This window comes from Humulus lupulus, chromosome 6, assembly GCF_963169125.1.
Source record: "Humulus lupulus chromosome 6, drHumLupu1.1, whole genome shotgun sequence".
NCBI classification, from domain to species: Eukaryota; Viridiplantae; Streptophyta; class Magnoliopsida; order Rosales; family Cannabaceae; genus Humulus; species Humulus lupulus.
This window is the reverse complement of record NC_084798.1, coordinates 58,349,191-58,371,031: the sequence shown is the minus strand read 5'-3', so window position 1 is coordinate 58,371,031 and position 21,841 is coordinate 58,349,191. Positions and strand designations below refer to the sequence as shown.

Sequence of the window (21,841 nt, the reverse complement as noted above, 5' to 3'; positions counted from 1 at the left end):
TATAAATTGTAATATTTATCATTAATGTGAGACAGGCCACACAGGGGGATTTGGATTCACGTGATGACCCCATTACCTATCCAAGGATTTTCTCTATAAATACTAAGACCTTGGATAGGGAAAAAGAAAGGTTGTTTTTCTCTGTAATACAAAAACTCTGTCAAAATAGAGAGAGATAAACAGAACTAATACAGACTCGTGGAGTAGGGGGATTTTAACCTCCGAACCATGTAAAAAGGGACGAGTGTTCTTGATATTTCGTTCCTAGTGTTTTTAAGTATCATTTTCTTATTATGGTTTACCATTAAGCACTAATCCATCCCAGCTATTTTTTCATAATTCACTGTTGGCGAAAAATCGCGTCAACAAATGATGATTGACAACAAGTGCCAATGAGAATAAAGTGAATGTTATGAGTATAATTTAATGAAAATAAAATCTGAAACAAATCTGTGTGCTAGATTGAACACTCTGTTACTTCATTTTTAGTTTAGACAACAATTGTTGAATATTTTTTCATGATATTTAAATTGATGTTTTTGATATTGATTATGCTTGCTGAAATTGGTTAGTGGAATGATGAATGGAAAGTGAAAATTATTTTCTACAATTCTAGAACTTGCTTACTTGTTATTTGAGGTGAAATAATATATCATGTATGTTTAGGAATATGATTTAGGCTATCATTTGGAACGTTTGAGCTTTTCTTGCCGAACTTAAATTAATTGATCATATTTGTTTACCCCTTTTGAGCCTAACATTGTATCGTTTTGTTCTAAGCCATTATTTAAGCCTAATACCGGAATCTGTCCCCAATGTACTATGAGCATATGATTGAAAAAAAATTATGGGGATTGATGTGTAATGGGGTTTAATTGTGAATTTAGTGGGTTTAGAAAATGAAAAGTGAAAAAAATTAGAGAGAGTATATATATTGAAAAAAAAAAGTTCAATACACTCCCAATATGAATATATAACAAAATCAAGTTTGGGGGAGTGTAGGTATCATTTGGAAAAAAAAAAAGATATTTTACATCTCTCTAAAGAAAAACAAGAAAAGGGATTATGGGATTGTATTACTATGGAAGTAAAGCCGGTGATTTTTGGGTCATGTGCTTATAGTAAAGTGAGCTTAAAAATTAATTTTTCATCTACATTTACCTAAGCCACCATTACAAGCCTATACAAGTCCTATTGATTCTTATGCATATCATGATTTATATTAGTGGAGACTAGCAAGTAAGTGAGCTTATGGAATTATTTGGTTTGAATAGATTGTTTGGAAAGAATTTGGTTAGCATAATTGATTTCAAATACATTTATTTAATGATCATGAATTGATAATCTAAAATGTTAGTAGACTAATGTGTGTTGATAGAGTGTTTTGATCAAAATTCTAGATTGAATAAACTGTCGAGTAATTTTTTGAGAATTATATGATTAGCAATCATGATTTTGAGACATGATTGTTGATGTTTGTATAATTCATGTTGTGGAAATTGTCTTTGTTGTTAAAGTCTAGGTTTGTTTTGAGTCCTTTGTTCAAGGGCGAACAAAGAGTAAGTTTGGAGGAGTTTGATAACTTCATTTTAGTGTCGTTTTAGAATGTGTTTTTTGTGGTAATCTTGAGTCTTTATGTTTGTTTTGTGCAAGATTACGCTTTTGTTTGTCTTTTTTGTAGGTTGGTGCATTGAATAATGAGAAAAATGTAAAAATAAGTGAAAATGGTGGAAAAACGAAGCTCTTGGTTGTTGTTCGACTCAAAATGGTGCTAAGGACGAGTAAAAATCAGTTTTTGATGAAGAAACGAGGTTGAAAGACTTAAATTGAGAAATAATGGAATTAGGGCCGCAACTAGGAGTTTAGAGTAGCGACTCTAGGCAAGGCAGAAACACAAAGCTGCTGAAGGGAATTAGAGTCACAACTTGCCCTTATAAGTCGCGACACTAGGGTAAGTTAGAGGCTAAGGCAAGGGTGCATTGAAGACACAAGCCGTGACTTGATATGCCTGAGTCGCGACGCCTGAAGACATATGCAGATTCAAAGAACCTTTAAAATTGACACGAGCTGCGACCTAGAGAAGGCCAAGTCGCGGCCCGCCTATGAAAAATAACGCATTTGTGAATTTTTTTACTATAAATTCAGACTTAGGGTTTAATTAGGTCAGATTTTAATTACGTTTTTATAGACTAATTTTAATTCTTAGACTAGTTGTTTCTGCACTTTTATATTTTTTTTCTTTCTTCTTCAAGTTTTTGAATCTTATGTTTCTGAATTATTGTTTTGTTGATTTAGTCATGGCTGATATGAACTAAACATTTTTATCTAGGGTTTAATGTAGTCACTTAGATTTTTATTTAATTTAATTATAATGTTCTATTTATTTTTCTTCTCTATTCTAATCTATATAATGTTTGCTTATGCTAGTAAATACATGATCAAAATTTGCTTGATTTATGATTTTGATTCAAAATTCGAAAGATAAGAATTGAATATGCTATCGTTATATAGACATAGATTGCATATTGGATAAAAGTACCTGTATGGTTTGTGTAGTAATTAGGTTTCTATGCTTAATACATGCTATATGCTTAAGTTTATCATAGAGATGTAGAAAACCTGCATATAGGATGAGATCTTATATCTTGAAAAATAATAGGAATCGATTTATGTTAACCTTCTATTAGAATAGGAAGAAAGATATTTAGAACTGATTAATAAAATTAATAGAATGAAAAGTTTATGAAATTAATACCCTACGTTTTTAATTATTGAATTAATCTTTTTGTTTTTCAAAGTTTATTATAATTTTAAGTCTTAGTTTAAAAAATCACTTTATTTTTTACAGCCAAATAGAAATCAAAGAACAATTATTGGTAATTGGTTAATAGTCTTTGTGGGAACGATACTCTATTTATAATCTATATTACCTGAATCGATTGTGTGCACTTGCATATCATATTTTCATGATCAGTTCGCGACCTGAAAAACAACTAGTCAGCTATCAAGCACAACGTTCTCGATCTAAAACAACTCCCTATAACTATTCATGTGTATCAAAACTAAGGTTTAAAACACAGTAATAGAAGGGAAATGTATAAAGATTAAAGTTAGGTAAATAAAGAATGAGGATCAATAACCTCAAATAAAGCCATTCAGGCAAATTGTCTCCCCCTAAGAGGCCTAATTACAAGGGATGAAAGGCATCCCTAACAAAAAAAATACATGCAAAATAAACAAAAACATACAAGGTCTTCAACTCTAAGCTTTGACAACTTGCTCACAAGAAGAGATCTCGTCTTCCCTACCATCTCCACTAGCTCCCAAAGTCGTGTCTATCGTTTCAGCTGGCTCCTTCGCTAGTCAATCTTGGAATTTGGCATGATATCGCCCCACAGCTCGACATCCAGGAATGAGAAGTCACCTTCCTGGCTGAAGCACCAAACCTCGTAAACATCTCCTCCATGGACATTGAAAAATGAGCTTAAGTTCCGTTCACCTTCAATTGGAGCTTATCTATCTTTCCCTGGAGCTGGCCGCAGTTCCTGATAAGCTCTAAGGCCTGCGCCTTAGCAATCTTCTCGTTATCATGAGATGTCTCAAGGTCTGCCTCATGCTGCTGGATCTTCTCGCGGTTCTTGATCACCTCTAGGACCTTTGCCTTGGCAATCTTCTCGTTCTCATGGGATGTCCCAAGGTCCACCTCAAGCTGTTGGACCTTCTCCCAGGCTTGCTCCAACTCCCTGGAGGTGGCATCCTCGATCTGCTTGCACCGGTCATTGACCTCTTCCAACTCCTTCACATATCGCTTCGCATTAGCAAGGACAGAGCGAATCGTATCTCCAGCTTGGATCTGAGCAAAGTATGACTGTCATGAAACTTTAACAAAGGGTTAGATCATGGAAAATATAGACCAGATCTGAGAAAGAATTAGAGTCGTATGATCACAGTAGTTTGAGATCGAATGGATAGAATTGAATAGACCAAACAATGACAATAAAGTTGACAAGAAAACTGTCACTGTACTCGAAACCCGAATAGATGCCTATAATAATCAAACATGTGTCCCGTACTTGAGTAGGTAAGTGGGCACATTCCCCATGGCAGAAGTAGAAAAGCCCATACTTTGTGTGTCAAGTATAGGGATGATGTCACACAAGAGCAGGGGCTTGGGGGAAAATGTTGTACCTAAAAAGCACGAGCTGACACATCCTAGTTCATGATACAACTTGTAGGCACTTAATAAGGTTATTCATATTTCGAGAACGCGGTACAAGTTCTAAAATGGGTAGCTCGAGTCAACTATAGGTCGACAAGACATCAAGAAGATCGCCTAGCCATATCTTCAGGTAATATAATCATAACTCAAGCATCTCAATGCTTAGATTGGTTTAGCCTGGAAACCTCTAGCTCACAGGGTATGCATTCAGCTCGCTGTCGACGCATGGAATACACCAGCTTGAGTTCCTGAAAACTCAGAGACGTTATATGCATAATTAATATATTATAACCATTGCCTGATAAATGTATAGTATCAGGAAATCAATGTATTTAAGGTATTTATTTGTACGTTTGGGAAGTTACCCAATATTGAAAGTTACCCAAGTCTGTCCATTGAACCCTTATAGATAGAGAGGGAATGAACAGATAAATGGACTGAATTTTGTATGCAAAAATTGTCTTAAACAATTTTTCCAGATATCCTAAAGAGAATAACACAGACTCGTGGACTATGTGAATTTTAATCACTGAGCCACATAAAAGTTCTTGTGTGATATTTATTTACGGTTTCCTGAAAAGCCTAATTATTTATTTCAGACTTCTTAGTCTATTGTTGGAGAAAAACATATATTTTATTTTGTTTACTTATCAGTTTAATAAATCATATAACAAATAAATATATTATTAAATTTTATTGAAAATAAACATAAAAGTATGCGTAATTAAAAGCATATAATAAAATGTAAATTGTACCAATAAATTAATGAATTTGTTTACTTTATTTTATTGCATGTCATAAATAAATTGATTAAGCATATATATATATATATACTAGGTAGAAGCAACGTACAATGCATGTTTGTTTAGTTTTAAAGTTGTAAACATTGTCTATAATTTTAATAAAAATTGGTTCACTGTTTAAAAAATATATATATACATAATAGAATGAATTATAGTTCTACAACATATGTAAATATTTATATCAACAATCTCTACATATATGACATCTAAACACAACGTTGACATAAATATATATTTACATGGCTACATGACATATAAATAAAATACAATAATATTTAAAAAGAAATTAATAATAGAAATAAAATAAGAATGGAAAAAATCATGGTGTAGACAGTAGTATACATGCATCAACTATTTTTAGTTTCTAATGTACTTCGCAATGTCCTTTGGTGAATTTGATGAAGAAAAAAATATCCAACCACTTGATAAAAAACTATCACACAAATTTATAAGATAAAAAAAATGATATGTATGCCTTTATTAGTTTTAAATAAATAAGAATTAATTATTTAAATTATCATAAAATATCTTTAAAATATCTTATTTCAATTAATTAATTTATGTATTTTTTCTTAAGTTTATGTTTGTTATAATTTTTTAATTTTACAGTGACAACAAAAGATTATATATTATGTATTTAATATAATATTAAGTTTAAGTTTAATTCAATTTTATTTAAGTTATAAAATGTATGATTTTGTTATTTTTAAATAATTATCATTGTAAAATATCTCAAAAATATCATATTTTAAGTTGTTTAATTATTTAATTTTAAGTTATCTTTATAATCTACCGTTAAATATAAGAATATTCTATTAATATGGAAAACACATCGACTTTGCACGAACGAAACCACGGAGGCTCGGGAATATGGGGGAGGCAATATATTGCCTATAGGGGCGATATATTGGCTCCACACACATATTTTAAGAGTCCGTTGATTCCGAGCTAGAAACAGCCCTCAACAACTTGGACTTGCTCTTGAACATTTTTGACCGAGTTTTGGGCATCTATTAAGTAGAAAATTCAATTTTTATTCAATTATTTATTCATTTTAAAAGGAGTTAGTTTCACTCCTTGAACTCTATAAATAGGACCTTTCACTCAGCCATTTGCTTCATCATTCAAGCATTCTTCAGAGCCTCCAAGCTGCTAAGTTCATTCTAGAGAGAAGCTCTAGGGTTTTGGGGTTAAAAGCTTTCCAATCTAAGCTTTTCTAAACACTTGGGAAGTAAGATAGAGTGATATTTCAGTATTGAGGTATAGCTCGAAGTTCTAATCTATCTAAGGTATTCTTTATCTTCAGGTTTAGTTCATTATAGTTCCTCTTGTTCTTTTTATTTTCTTCCAAATCCTAACTTGTTGTAATGGCTTTTGGTTAGGTGCCTGAGTTTCTTGAAACTTAAGATTTTTCGGTAAGTTCTTATCTTGATGGTTTAGATCTTCTTTTCATCTTCTTCTCTTTAGAAAACTTATGATTTTTACTGTTTGGTTTTAGGAGTTTTCAATCCCGTTCTTGTCTCCAATATCTCATATTTTGGTAAGGAAAATATATTAGATTTTATGTGTTATGATTATGTTTATGTGTGATATGTGTATATAAGTATGTATGTATATGTTTTATGTTGTAGTCGTTTGGGAAATGTAGTTGCTTAGATAGCAAATCCCAAGATTTTTATCATCATCATAGACTATAGTTATGATTTAACCTACCTCGAATAGTAGCAAGAGGACCTAGATGGTTTATCATATACTATATTGTGTTTAAACCTACCTTGAATAGTAGCAAGAGGACCTAGATGGTTTCTATCACATACTACAGTAATGAGTTAATGTCCATTAATATTGTAGTCCTATGTTTTATGATTTATGTTTTTATGTCATACATTTTATGATTTATGTTTTTAGTCTTATGATTTATGATATGTTTTAATAGATTTTCCTTGCTGGGCATTAGACTCATTCCTTTTTATTTTAGATGGTGCAGGAAAATAAACTTTGAAGGCGGGATGGATTCATGGCAGCTTTGGCATGTGTATTGGGCGAGAAATGACTGAATAGACTGATGGGAAAGATCGAGAATGACATTTATATTTTGAGTCTTTTTAATTATGTATTATGATTTTCTGCATTTAGTATTTGAACGATTAATAATAAATGTTTAAGTTTTCTTTATGTTTTTATGTAATAATAATGAGATCCCGTATTTTGGATTTCTATAATAAAATTCTATTATTTTATGCATGTATTCCAAAATAGTAGTTATGCTTAGTAGTTTTAATGGTCCGAAGACTTTAAGTTAGTCGAGTCATTACAAAAACATTGTCTATAATTTTAATAAAAACTGTTGGTTCGCCTTTTTTTTAATATATATATATATAATAGAATGAATTACTATTCTATAGTATATATGAATAATCTGTACATATATAACATCTAAACACAACATTAACATTGTGTATATTTACATGACTACGTAACATATATATAAATTACAATAATATTTAAAAAGAAATTAATAATAGAATGAAATAAGAATAGAAAAAGTCATAGTGTAGAGTAGTATACATGCATCACCTATTTTTAGTTTCTAATGTATCTTGCAATGACCTTTGGTGAATTTGATGATAAATAAAAAGAGCTTCAATCACTTGATAAAAAAAAGTATCACACAAATTTATAAGATAAAAAAAATGATATGTATGGTTTTACTATTAAATATGATTTAATTATTTAAATTATCATAAAATATCTTTGAAATATCCTATTTTAATTAATTTATGTTTGTATCTAATTTTTGAATTTGACAGTGACAACAAGAGATTGTATATTATATGTTTAATATAATATTAATATTATACGTGAATTTTAAATTTATGTTTGTTGCTATTTTTTTTATTTTATTTCATTTTTTAAAAGAATTTTTTTGCTAGTTGATAATGTATGTTAATATTAGATAATAAACAACATATGATATTAATAGTTATATATATATATTATACATGTATTTTAATTAAATTTAAGTTTGTTGCTAGTTTTTTTTTAAAGAGGTGTTAGGAATTATGGTGATTCATAGGTGCATTTTGGTCCATTTTATTCTTTTCTCTCTCCTGTAACCACCTTCTAGTACATAGTACTGATATTCTTTTCCGTGTATATTGTTAGTGTGTATATTCTGTTTTCTTGGGATTTTTTGCCTTGAATTCAGGGCTGTCTTTTTCTGTTATGGTACTCTAGAATATTCCTGCTGGCATGTAAACTTTTGAGTATAAATAAAACAGTGCTACCTCAGTCTCAATTTGAGCTGAGAATTTACCTTCTTCAATATTGCAAACTTTATCTTGGTATCAGAGCTTTGCTAGGCGAGTGTCTATGGCTACTCCTACAGAACAGTCAATGTTTCTCGAAGGTGCAACTGATATCCATGGTGATAACCAGTCCTCCTCAGCTCCACAAGCAGGCTCAGCAGCTCGTGTAGTGGCTTCTACTCCTGTGCCAGCACCTCCTCTATCCAACGTGATAGTCCCTCAGTTTGGTAGCACCTTGAACCAGCCGTTTGCCCTCAAACTCGACAGAAACAACTTCAGCCTCTAGAAGACAATGGTGTCGGCTATAACTCGTGGTCATCGACTGGAAGGATATCTTCTTGGGACTACACCACGACCTGAACCACTCATTCCAGATGCCACAGCAGAAACAGGTTTTCTTATCAACCCAAGTTTGGAACAATGGATCGTGAATGACCAACTTCTCCTCGGATGGCTGTATGGATCTATGACAGAAGGCATAGCTACAGATGTTATGGGTTGTGACTCCTCTGCAGCTCTGTGGCGCGCTCTTGAAGGACTCTATGGAGCTCATTCCAAGGCCAAAATTGTGATAGTCAGAATCCCGTGATCCGTAAGGGGAAAGACCGGGTAAGCTGTGCAATCCCACACCGCCTGGGGAAGGTCAAGTGTGATGATTCTAAGACTGTGTAGGTATGGGACTACACAGTTGAAGAGGGCTTAAATGGATTGATGGGTACTACCTATATCAGGAAGGTGCATCTTCTTTTCGGTAGCCCATCACTTGAGAACTCCATGGTTAAGCGTGCTTGACCTGCAGTAATCTAGGGATGGGTGACCTCCTGGGAAGTTTTCCCATGAAGTGTGCGAGTGAGGACAAAGCACGCTGGAAAGACTTGTCTTGGTTTGTAAGGCCAGTCGTCATTCCAGAAAGCAGCCATAGTGATGTGGGGCGTCACATAATGGTATCAGAGCCTTGACCCAGCCGGAAGTGTGGCCGACGGGGACGTCGGGCCCGTAAGGAGGGGTGATTGTGACAGTCAGAATCCCGTGATTCGTAAGGGGAAAGACCGGGTAAGCTGTGCAATCCCACACCGCCTGGGGAAGGTCAAGTGTAATGATTCTAAGACTGTGTAGGTATGGGACTACACAGTTGAAGAGGGCTTAAATGGATTGATGGGTACTACCTATATCAAGAAGGTGCATCTTCTTTTCGGTAGCCCATCACTTGAGAACTCCATGGTTAAGCGTGCTTGGCCTGGAGTAATCTAGGGATGGGTGACCTCCTGGGAAGTTTTCCCAGGAAGTGTGCGAGTGAGGACAAATCACGCTAGAAAGACTTGTCTTGGTTTGTAAGGCCAGTCGTCATTCCAGAAAGCAGCCATAGTGATGTGGGGCGTCACAAAAATGGATGAGTATCGAACAAAAATCCAGACATCAAGGAAAGGGTCTTACTCTATGACAGACTACCTGAGGCAGAAAAGAAATTGGGCAGATGTTTTGGCCCTTGCAGGTGATCCTTACCCTGAATCTCAACTGATTGCTAATGTTCTTAGTGGTTTAGATGCAGAATATTTACCTCTCATTCTGATTGTGGAAGCAAGAACCTCAACTTCTTGGCAAGAATTGCAAGACTTATTACTAAGTTTTGAAAGCAAAATGGAGAGGCTAAATATAATCTCTGGGAACAACAAATTACTCAGTGGTCTTGGCTCAGCTACTGCCAATATAGAAAATAAAACCTCCAGCAATGGCGGGGGTCGCAGACCTGAACAATCAATGGCGAGTGGCTACAGAGGAAACCAAACAACTTTTCGGGGTCGAAATCGTGGACGTGGAGGAAGGTTCAGTACTCCTAGGCTTACTTGCCAAGTGTGCGGAAGAGTTGGTCACTCAGCAGCATATTGCTACAACAGATACGATGAAGCCTACATGGGATCCATACCAGCAGGGAACCACAGCCAGAATAGAACCTCACCAAGTGTTGCTGCCTTCATTGCCACACCTGAAATGCTTGAAAATGATGCCTGGTACGCTGATAGTGGTGCCAGCAACCACATCACAGCAGGAACTAGCAATATGAAGCAGAAGACTGAGTATAATGGTAAGGAGAGTCTCATTGTTGGGAATGGAGAAAAACTGAGCATCTCTCATATTGGTACTAGATCTCTTCAAACCATGAATAATATACCTCTTGTTTTGAAAGAAATGTTGCATGTGCCTGAGATTACTAAAAATCTCATAAGTATTTCGAAACTGACCAGTGACAATAATGTTGTTGTTGAATTTGATTCAGTGTTTTGTTTTGTGAAGGACAAGGTGACAAGGAGGGTGATGCTTCAAGGAAATCTTAAAGATGGGCTGTATCAGTTTAGCTTTCCCCATGTCCAGTCATCTTCAAGCTGCGGCTATAGGAGTCAACCTGGTGTTTTTTCTGGTGTTTCTGTTTTATCCAAATCAAGTGTATCACATACTCCAAAGTCTTTAGTGTCAATCAAGGAGAAATGACATAGGAGATTAGGCCATCCCTCCAATAGAGTCTTGAGTCATGTTTTGAGTCAGCTGAATGTAATAACTTCAAGTAATGAAAAAGAATTTTGTGATGCTTGTCAACTTGGAAAATCCCATTCCTTACCCTATCAACTCAGTAACACTAGAGCAAAAAATGTTCTTGAACTCGTCCATACTGATGTTTGGGGCCCTGCCCCCGTAATATCTAATTACAACTACCGTTTTTATGTCCACTTCGTAGATGATTTCAGTAGGTTCACGTGGATCTACCCTCTCAAAGCCAAGTCAGAGGCTGTTGAAGCCTTTGTTCAGTTTCAAGTCATTAGTTGAAAACCAATTTAACACCAAAATTAAGAAACTTAGAACCGATTGGGGAGGAGAATTCCAAGCTTTTTCCAAGGTAGTTGCTCAAAATGGAATTGATTTCCAACATTTATGTCCACATACCTCAGCTCAAAATGGTCAAGCTGAGCGCAAGCATCGTCATATTGTTGAAATGGGGCTAACACTTCTAGCTCAAGCTGGAATGCCATACAAATATTGGTGGGATGCCTTTCACACCTCAGTTTTTCTTATCAATAGGTTGCCAACCCCTGTTTTAAACAATAAAACTCCATTTGAACTAATCTATTGTCAGTAACCAGATTATACATTTCTAAAAGTCTTTGGTGTAGCCTGTTTTCCATGTCTCTGACCCTACCAAACTCATAAATTTCAATTTCATTCCACCAAATGTGTTAACTTAGGAGATAGTGAGCATCACAAAGGTTACCAATGCTTGAGCAGCACGAGTAGAATATATGTCTCTCAGAATGTTATATTCAATGAGAATGAATATCCATTCCAAACTGGTTTCCTAAATACTCACAAACCAGATCATCCAGTTCAAGTCCATGTTCCCACTTGGTCTGCTATCATCAATGCCGAGCTCAATTCTTCTAACCCTCTTTCTGACAATACAGACCCCTTAGGTAACCAAAACGCATGCTCTAGTACTCCAGAAGCATCACCCGAATTGGATCCAGTTCCAGATCAAGAACACACACAAGAGGTAATACTTTCTGACCGAACACTTACTGCAGCTGATATTGATGTAACCTCCTGTCCAGTTCAGGTTGATCAAAATATAAATGAAGACACTACCTCAGCTCCCATTCTTCATCAACAACCCGAAGATAAAACAACAAATATACATCCTATGATAACAAGGGGCAAAGCTGGCATATTCAAGCCCAAAGTCTATGTTGGACAATCTAAATGGGACCCCATAACTGAGGAGCCAAATTCAGTAACAGAGGCTTTGGAACATCCTGAGTGGAAAAAGGCTATGCTGGAAGAATACACTGCCTTGGTGGAAAACAAGACCTGGAAACTTGTTCCCAGAGATGCAAGCATGAATATTGTGGGCAATAAATGGGTGTTTAAGATAAAAAAGAACTCGGATGGTACACTTCAGCGATACAAAGTGCGATTAGTCGCCAAAGGTTTTAATCAAAGACCCGGAGTGGATTTTGGGGAAACATACAGTCCTGTTGTTAAAGCTTGTACAGTGAGAGTTGTTTTGAGTATTGCTGTAGCTAAAGGATGGGAAGTCAGACAATTGGACATCAATAACGCCTTCCTAAATGGGCATCTAGATGAGGAAGTTTTTATGCGGCAACCAATCGGCTTTGAAGACAGAGACAAACCGGAGCATGTATGCAAGCTTGAAAAGTCACTCTATGGACTCAAACAAGCACCAAGGGCTTGGTTTGAGAAACTGAAATCTACACTTCTCAGCTGGAATTTCAAGAACTCTAGAGCAGATTCATCACTATTTTTCTACAAAACAGCTACCCAAGTGATTTTAGTTCTCATTTATGTAGACGACATTATTGTCACTGGTAACAATGTGGAGAAACTACGGCAGTTTACTACTCGACTCAACCAGATTTTTGCCTTAAAAGACTTAGGCTTGCTACACTATTTCCTGGGAATTGAAGTTCATCGAGATGAAACCGGCATGTACTTGTCTCAAGTCAAATATGTGGAGGAACTTCTGTTAAGGACTAAGATGCATCACGTTAAACCCGTTCCAACACCAATGACAGTTGGTAAACTGTTATCTATTACTGATGGTGAGCTTCTGCAAAATCCTACTGAGTATAGAAGCTTAATAGGAGGGCTACAATACTTGACACACACTCGGCCGGACCTCTGTTTTGCAGTAAATAAACTCAGCCAGTTCCTTAAGGCTCCCACTTCTACACATTGGAATGCTGCTAAACGAATCCTTCGCTATTTAAAAGGAACACCTCATTATGGAATCCATATTAAACACTGTACTCAGTTGAACTTAACAGGTTACTCAGACGCTGATTGGGCTTGCAATCCCGATGATCGGCGCTCAATAGCTGGATACTGTGTTTACTTAGGTGATACACTCATTTCTTGGTCCTCTAAGAAGCAAGGAGTCGTTTCTCGCTCAAGCATCGAGTCTGAATACCGAGCACTTGCTCAAGTCTCAGCAGAAATTAGCTGGATCCAAGCCTTGCTCAAAGAAATTGAGTTTCCTCTTTCCCGAACACCTATTGTCTGGTGTGACAACTTAGGCGCCAGTGCTCTTGCCTCCAATCCTATTTATCATGCAAGAACGAAACACATTGAATTGGACATTCATTTTGTTCGAGATAAAGTCCTGAACAAGATGTTGGACATCAGATATATACCCTCCTTCGACCAAACTGCTGACTGTCTAACTAAGCCTTTATCTCACAGTCTTTTTCAATTCCAAGTTGACAAACTGGGTGTTGTTCCTTGTCCCACGCCCAGTTTGAGGGGGGCTGTTAGGAATTATGGTGATTCATAGGTGCATTTTGGTCCATCTTATTCTTTTCTCTCTCCTGTAACCACCTTCTAGTACATAGTACTAATATTCTTTTCCGTGTATATTGATAGTGTGTATATTTTGTTTTCTTGGGATTTTTTGCCTTGAATTCAGGGCTGTCTTTTTCTATTTTGGTACTCTAGAATATTCATGCTGGCATGTAAACTTTTGAGTATAAATAAAACAGTGCTACCTCAGTCTCAATTTGAGCTGAGAATTTACCTTCTTCAATATTGCAAACTTTATCTATTTTTTGCTAGTTGATAGTAGATTATATTATATTATATATTTAATATGGTATTATTATAATATGTGAAGTTTAATTAAATTTTATTTAAGTTATAAAATGTATGATTTTATTATTTTTAAATAAAAATAATTATTATTATAAAATATTCAAAAAATATTTTATTTTAATTTATTTAATTTTATTTAAATTTAAGTCATATTTATAATTTATTATTAAATATAAAAATATTTTATTAAATATAAAAATATTCTACTAAAATTAATAAAAAAAAATAAAAAAACTGAAACAAAAAATTTCATTTATTTTTACACTTTTTTATATAAAAGAGATATGAAAAATTCAATCTCTCGCATGACTAATCCTTCAAGGTGGGTACAATATAATATTAATAATGTATTATGAGTTGTATTTCTTAATATAAATGTAATAAAACTAAAAAAATTGAAAAATAAAAAACATAGTGTGCTGGTAATGCAAGTAAGTGCTAGTTTGAGACGAACTAGATGGTAGAAGGAAGGAACTTGAGAGAGAGAAAAAGGGGCCGTTGGGTTTGGGTGGCGCTTCGAAAGTAGCAAAACCGGCGACGCCATCTACTGACTACAAGGAAAATCATAAAGAAAATTTCAAATTTTGAAAACCCATCAATCACAAATGCCTCTTCTTCCATGTATATATACATCTCTCCCAACGCTTGTATACACTATCAATTCATAGATCGTCTCCACTGTTTCGTTTACTTCTTGGGTCAGCCTTTTAACCTTATGTCCTCTCTTTTAGTCTTTTACGTTCTATTGGCATTATTAACATTTGATTCTAAGCCTTGATTTTGGCCTTTTCTTGCAAAAAAATTATCTGGGTATTAGTATAACTTAGATTTTAGTTATCAGAATTGCTTGATATAGTTCTCTTTTTCGTTTTCTGGGTTATTGTAAACCATAATTAGATCAAGTGTTTTTTGTTTTTTGGCTAGTATTCTGGAATTCTCAAGGGATCTCATCCTCAAAGCATGTCTAATAGGCTTTATTTATTTTCTGGAGAAAAGTTTACTGAAGTTTATTGCCTCTGAACTTTAATCTCTGGATATTCATTTATTAATGTAACATACTGTCATATTTTTGTTAATGGTTTTCCAGAATTTAATCCTCAAAAAAATAATCTTCTTAGTTGGAGTTTCTGCTTTTTTCCAAATTGTTTGCCGAGAAGGATTTAACTCTAAGAGTCCCTGATTTTGTCTGCTCTCTCTCTCTAATATACACATATACATAGATATTATTTGTATATTAATTTTCAGGGTGAATACTTATTACCTATATATGTTTGTATATTCAGTTTCTACAATCAGAATCCATAATGCGCGGTAGCAAGGTTTCTCCTTTAACTAAGAAGAAAGATGAGAACTCTTTAAAGAAGGAGACTGATAAGAATACCACCATTAGAAAACTGATTGAGAAAAAAGTATTACATAATAAGAAACTTGGTACTAAATCTTCAAAGAAACTCTCTTCCTTGAAGCGTCAATATGAAAAGATTGAACCAAGCTGTGAGAAGACGAGGAGGAGACAGAAAAGGAAGAAGGCTAATAATGAGGAGTTAGATGAAGCTTCTCGCTTACAGAGGAGAATAAGGTACCTCTTGATCAAAATGAAATTGGAGCAGAACCTTATTGATGCTTATTCTGGTGAAGGTTGGAAAGGACAAAGGTATGCCAAAGATACCTTAGATATGTATATTGTTTAAAAACCACTACTTGTTAATTTTTCTATTCATTTTGTTGATGCATTTTTGATAGGTTAAGTAATGTGAAACTATAAGTTGTTTTGAGGATGCCTAGTAAAATATGAGACTATCTGTTATTATCTTCTTAAAACAATTTATGAACAACGGCCTTTAACTTTAATGTTGACAATTTCAATTCAAATAAACGGACTTAGCCAATCATCATGAATAAACAAACTATGGCCAATTTCAGTTAACTTATTTTACTTTCATGAATAATGCTATGCAACTCTTGTATAACTGGTGGTGTAGAAACAGTTGATGAATGAGATTAAACTTGTGGCATTGACCAAGTTGTTTCAGCTTCAATGTTTTTAGTTGTTTAATGTTTTTTAAATTAAAATTTTTGCTGTAGTCGAGAAAAGATTAAGCCAGAAAATGAACTTCAAAGGGCGAAGAAGCAGATTTTGAAGTATAAGCTCAGTATTCGAGATGCCATTCGACAGCTGGATTCACTTAGTTCGGTAGGAAGCATTGAAGATTCTGTTATGGCTCCAGATGGATCTGTTTACCATGAACATGTAATTACTTCATATCACTATCAGTTCTCTGTTTTTCTGTATTTTGAATCTTCATCTAGTGTAGAGATGTGCTAGAATGGCTCCGGAAAACCTAGTTATTAGCTTCTTAATTTAGGATATGGGAACTATTTTAGTGCCTTGTAAGTTCTTCGAATTACTCTCTTGTGTGCTTATTACTTGTCTATTCATGATTTTGTCTTTGAACTGCCTAGATATTTTGTGCAAAGTGTAAGTCACGTGAAGCTTTTCCTGATAATGATATTATACTCTGTGATGGAACATGCAATTCTGCTTTTCATCAGAAATGTCTTGATCCTCCATTGGACACTGAGAATAGTAAGTTTATTCACCGCTATCTTGTGAATACTAATTAATTAGATGGCTTAATAATTGACTATATTGACTGACACTTTACAGTTCCCCCGGGAGATCAAGGATGGTTTTGCAGATTTTGCGAGTGTAGAATGGAAATTTTCGAAGCAGTTAATGCTCATCTCGGGACATATTTTTCCATGAATAATAGTTGGGAGGTTAGTAATGTTGAAACTGGTTTTAATTCTGATATGTCGATTTCTTTTACCAGTAATGAAATAGTTTTGAGTTAATTTCTGTTGAAGGATGTTTTTGAGGGAGAAGCGGCTTTACCTGAAGATGCAAATGCATCACTTCATCCTGATGTTGAATGGCCTTCAGATGATTCTGAAGATGAAAATTATGACCCAGAGAGAAAAGAAAATAGCAACAGCATTAGTGGGGCAGATTCTGATGACAATGTGTGGGAGGATGAATTTTCGTCTGATGGTAGTGTTGGATCAGATGAATCAGATGCTGGAGTAGTATGTGGCCGCAGGCAAAGAAGAGATGTTGATTATAGGAAGTTATATGATGTGAGTATTTGAACATCAATGTTTATTTGGTCTCCAAGAAAAAGAAACGAGATTTTGAATATTTATCTTTAGGCAATGTATAATAAACATATTATCTTTGTCTTTTGAATATTTAAAAACTTTAGTAATAGATATTATGTGATTATTTTGCTTGTAAAAGGAAATGTTTGGGAAAGATGCTCCGCCATATGAGCAAATTAGTGAGGATGAAGATTGGGGTCCTGCCAAAAGAAAGCGAAGAGAGAAAGAGTCTGATGCTGCTAGTACCCTTATGACACTTTTTGAAAGTGAGAAAGTAAATTCAGATGTTGATGTTGAGGACGTGGGAAGGAAACTCCCTCCTGAAGCACAAATTAGGAGGTCATTTTTCAGAATTCCTCGGATTGCTGTTGAGGTAGTCTCCCACAAATCTTTTGACTAGAGCTATATTTTCTTGTATTTATTAAATATATGTACTTCTGTACTACACCAGAGGCTTCGTCAAGTTTTTGCTGAGAATGAACTCCCATCTAGAGATGTGAAGGAGAATCTATCAAAGGAATTAGGTCTCGATTCTGAAAAGGTAATGATCTCAAACACCCAGGAGTTTTAACTGCGCAGAAATCTATCTGAAACTGTTTTCAAGAATGGCTTTGTTGGATGTGCAGTACTAAATAGATTTGTAGTTATGAAGATGTTACATGTCTTCTGATTAAGTTATTTTCTCTTTGCAACATTCTGTAATGGAGGGTAAATTTTGAGTAGTAGCGCTTAATCTATAAAGAGCATCTCCATGGTGCTGTAATAGCATTTTAGCTATAATAGGGTGTGAAATATAAATAATAGCACTCCCGCCACTCTCCAAAATACAGAGCGACAAAGGGGCTAGCTGAATGTAGACAGCTCTCCAAAAAAAAATTAATAGTCTTTTTAACAATTTTACTTTTTGTATAAATTATTTAATAATAAATAGAAATTTAAATTTGTAAAAATATTATTAAAATAATCTATGTTAGCTAAAATAAGAAGCATGATTGGAACAAACTTGACAAAAGTTAAAATAGCTTTACCTAAAAAAAAAATAAAGAGCACCCTTGGAGCTCCTCTACCGGCTGGCTAGGTTTTGTAATTTTCAGATTTCGCATATTGACTCTTTAAAATGGAAATTTCAGGTTAGCAAATGGTTCAAAAATGCTCGTTATTTAGCTTTGAAAACAAGGAAGGTAAGTTAAGTTGTTGACCATTTATACTCTTTCATGCAGATCTGCTACTCTCCTCTTACTATGCATATTGACTCTTACTTATTAATGATTTTTATTATTATCTTTCTGTTTTGAAGAGCAAAAGGGTAGCTTTTTTATCTAACAGAAGACAAATATAATCTCCTCTAAATGTTATTCAGAGTCCTTGCTTTTTTGTTAAATGCTGTCATTGTTGAGGCACCTTACAACTTATTTGTTTTCCATGTTCAGGCAGAGGGAGTAAAACAGGTTCACACTTTGAGTCCTGGTCCACACTTTATGTCAGACAATACCTCAACAGAAACTGTGGTTCATGTTGTAAAGAATAAGAAGCCGTGTCAGAGAAAGCGCCCAAAGTCGCTAAGCAGCCCTTCGAAGATGAAGCACCGCAAGAAATCCTCTGTGACGTCACCTGCAAATAGGAAGAAGGAGGTATTCTCAAGTCTAATGTAAAATGAGATATATGCTAATTAGGATTTGAGATTATGCTACCAGTTAGGGTTATTTAGCTGTGTTAATATAGGGAAGATCTTCAAGAATTTTCGAGTCTTGCAGTTCTATTTAGCTTCTTAAGTTTACCAAGTGAACTTGAGTTTGACTGTCTAAATTTAGTATTGGTTGTGTTGAACATCTCAGATTACTTTCTTCTTCTTTTATTTCTATTTCATCTTCGGCATGCTTTCCTGATTTTTGCAACTATTCAATTGTTTCTTCTTTTCCTTACTTTTGAGTTTTTGCATTTTGTTTATCTGCTGCCGTACCTGGATCCTTTGAAAGAAAGATTACACTACCCATTTCGAAGTTTTTTCTTCTTCATTCCTTTCCTCTTGGGGTTGCATTTGTTTTATCTGTGATATTGATTTTGAGTAGTTGACTCTATCTGTTCAACTCTTATGAATTCATAGTGCAACTTTGCATGCTTTTCTTACTCTATTATAAAGATCTCATTCTTTGACACTGGATTCCATTAAAGTGTAAAATATAAGACGAATACACATGTCATGCATTGAGTTATGAGAGTATAAAAGAGAGCGAGAAAGAGATTGTTGTTATCACTCATTTTCTCCTAAGTTTTACTTTAATTTTACTTGACTGGAGAATATTAATGATATTTTGTCATGAATTTGAATCAGGAATCTGTGGAGTTGAGCGATGATGTGACCTTGAAGAAGCTCTTAAAAGAAAGGACTAAAGAGAAGAAGAAGCTCAATTTGTTTGCTGGGGTTGGATGTGAAGATGCAGAAGCAGAAATGGAGAGACTCTGTCAAGCCAAAGGTAGATTGGAAACTTTAAAGCAGAAACTGCTAAAATTTCAAAACAACAAATCTAACAACAAATCTAAACATCCTTTGAACGAGCCCTCTGTGATTTATGTTCCAGTGGCAGAGCTAAGGGAAAAGGCTTGATGTCGTGAAAGGTTGTTATCTTCTAATTATTTTTCTTTTTTTGTATAGCATATTTACAAATTCTAAACATGAACAGTCTTGGGGTCTTCCCAAGGGTCAAATCAAATGTATCTTTTGCTAACTTATATGAAAGGAAAAAAGGCTTATAAATTGGTTAAAAAGGTTTATAACCATTCAGCTTATAAAAAAGGCTTATAATAGAATTTCCTTATATTATTTTTTGTCCTGGTTTCCTTAAATTGTAACTAGTTAATCTCACCTTTTAAGAGTTACATATTCAAAGTGGACATGCTCCAGAGATTGTTCTAAATAAAGCACCATAAAGATTTGTGTTTTTTGATATGTAAAATAAGAAGAGGCTGTATCTGTGCCACTTTAATTTCCAATTAAAGATTTACCTCGCCTTTTATTTTCAACTGATTTTTCACCATATTTTAGCTGATTTGTAAACATAAATATATAGATAAACATTTTTGTGTATCTAAAAATATTGGGACATTACTTACAAATATAGAGAGGCAATCTTCCAAGATCAGCCTTCCCCATCAAAATCAGATTTTTCCAACCCGTAACTTTCTTTTTCTTTTTCACTTGGCCCATGTTTTTTTTTCACTTTTTCTTGCACAATTAATGTGAGATTTTGAATATTTTTCTGTGTATTATTATCTCAAAGAGAGGGAATATATATACAACCTAGAATCTGACGTAATAAATACAAATAGCTAATTCTAGAAAGTACACCCTAATTTTTGAAAGAATAAATATACAATTTGGTATTAATACCAAATTGATTCCTATATACAGTTGTGGTCAACTTCCTAATTATTGAAATAAATCCACACTCCCCCTCAAGCTGGGTTGTGTATATCAAACATCCCAAGCTTGCAAATTAAATCTTCAAAACTGGTTCTTGGGAGAGCTTTAGTGAGGATATCGGCTCTTTGAAATCTTGATGGAGTATAAATAGCTTGAACAATGACATTCTCAATCTTCTCAGTGATGAAGTGTCTATCTATCTCAATATGTTTAGTCCTGTCATGATGAACATGATTTTTTGCAATACTGATGACAGCTTGATTGTCACAAAACATTTGGATAGACTCTTCTGTAAATACTCCCAGTTCACCTAGTAACTTTTTCAGCCAATTTCCCTCACAAATGCCGAGAGCTAGAGCTCTAAACTCGGCTTTAGCTGAGCTTCTGGAAACAACTGTCTATTTCTTACTTCTCCATGTTACTAGATTACCCCAAACATAAGAACAGTAACCTGAAGTACTCCTTATGTCTGTTATATCTCCTGCCCAGTCTGCATCAGTGTACACTCTGATTTCCTTATTTTCATTCTTCCTAAATAGCAGACCTTTTCCGGGAGTCATCTTGAGGTATCTTAGGATTCTTGTAACCGCTTCCATGTGTTCCTCTGTTGGATTGACTCACCACACTAACAGGAACACCAATGTCAGGTCTAGTGTGAGATAAATAAATAAGGCGTCCAACTAGCCTTTGATATCTCCCCCTGTCCACAGGGGTCTGATCTGTCCCCGAGCCAATTTTCTTGTTCGAATCCATTGGAGTTGTGGTTGGTTTACACCCAAGCATTCCTATTTCTTTGAGTAAGTTTAGAACATACTTACGTTGAGAAACAAAAATGCCATGTCTTGATTGTGCAATTTCCATGCCAAGAAAATATTTGAGAAACCCTAGATCTTTAATCTCAAATTCCTTTGATAAGAAACTTTTCAACCTTACTAGTTCCTCCTTGTAATCGCTTGTTAATATTATATCATCAACATAAACAATTAGGATAGCTATCCTTTCATCTGAGTCGAGTTTGACAAACAATGTGTGATTTGCCTGACATTGAGTATATCCATTCTGAATGATTGACTTAGTGAATTTTCCAAACCATGCTTGTGGAGATTGCTTAAGGCCATATAGAGATTTTTTGAGTCTACATACTTTATCTTGGTTGGATGAATTCTCAAAACCAGGTGGAATATCCATAAAGACTTCTTCTTTAAGATCTCCATTCAAGAAAGCATTCTTAACATCTAGTTGGTGCAGTGGCCAGTCCTAGTTTGCAGCAAGAGAGAGA

The 21,841-nt window shown here is 34.6% G+C and overlaps 1 protein-coding gene across 5 annotated transcripts; it reads left to right on the top strand.

Moving 5' to 3' along the window:
• Positions 1-14,394: 14,394 nt before the first annotated feature.
• On the top strand, positions 14,395-19,907 carry LOC133782200 (pathogenesis-related homeodomain protein). 5 transcript variants are annotated; one of them, XM_062221420.1, is made up of 11 exons: positions 14,395-14,680; positions 15,266-15,636; positions 16,068-16,233; positions 16,536-16,569; positions 16,663-16,763; positions 16,851-17,120; positions 17,281-17,514; positions 17,593-17,682; positions 18,272-18,322; positions 18,572-18,772; positions 19,474-19,907. In XM_062221420.1, exons 2-11 carry the CDS (start codon positions 15,287-15,289, stop codon positions 19,744-19,746), a joined length of 1,770 nt encoding a protein of 589 aa, XP_062077404.1. In that variant the 5' UTR covers positions 14,395-14,680; positions 15,266-15,286; the 3' UTR covers positions 19,747-19,907. The 5 variants fall into 5 exon arrangements, with proteins under 5 accessions (XP_062077404.1, XP_062077403.1, XP_062077401.1 ...); XM_062221419.1 differs by having other exon boundaries at positions 16,651-16,763; XM_062221417.1 differs by having other exon boundaries at positions 14,396-14,680; positions 16,446-16,569.
• Positions 19,908-21,841: the final 1,934 nt, after the last annotated feature.

Excerpts from the sequence above, each read along its gene's own strand:
- LOC133782200 (XM_062221415.1), top strand. The coding sequence starts at position 15,287 with ATGCGCGGTAGCAAGGTTTCTCCTTTAACTAAGAAGAAAGATGAGAAC. Across the intron at positions 16,570-16,650 it reads TCCATTGGACACTGAGAATA|TTCCCCCGGGAGATCAAGGA; the intron begins GTAAGTTTATTC and ends GACACTTTACAG. Across the intron at positions 18,773-19,473 it reads CTGCAAATAGGAAGAAGGAG|GAATCTGTGGAGTTGAGCGA; the intron begins GTATTCTCAAGT and ends AATTTGAATCAG.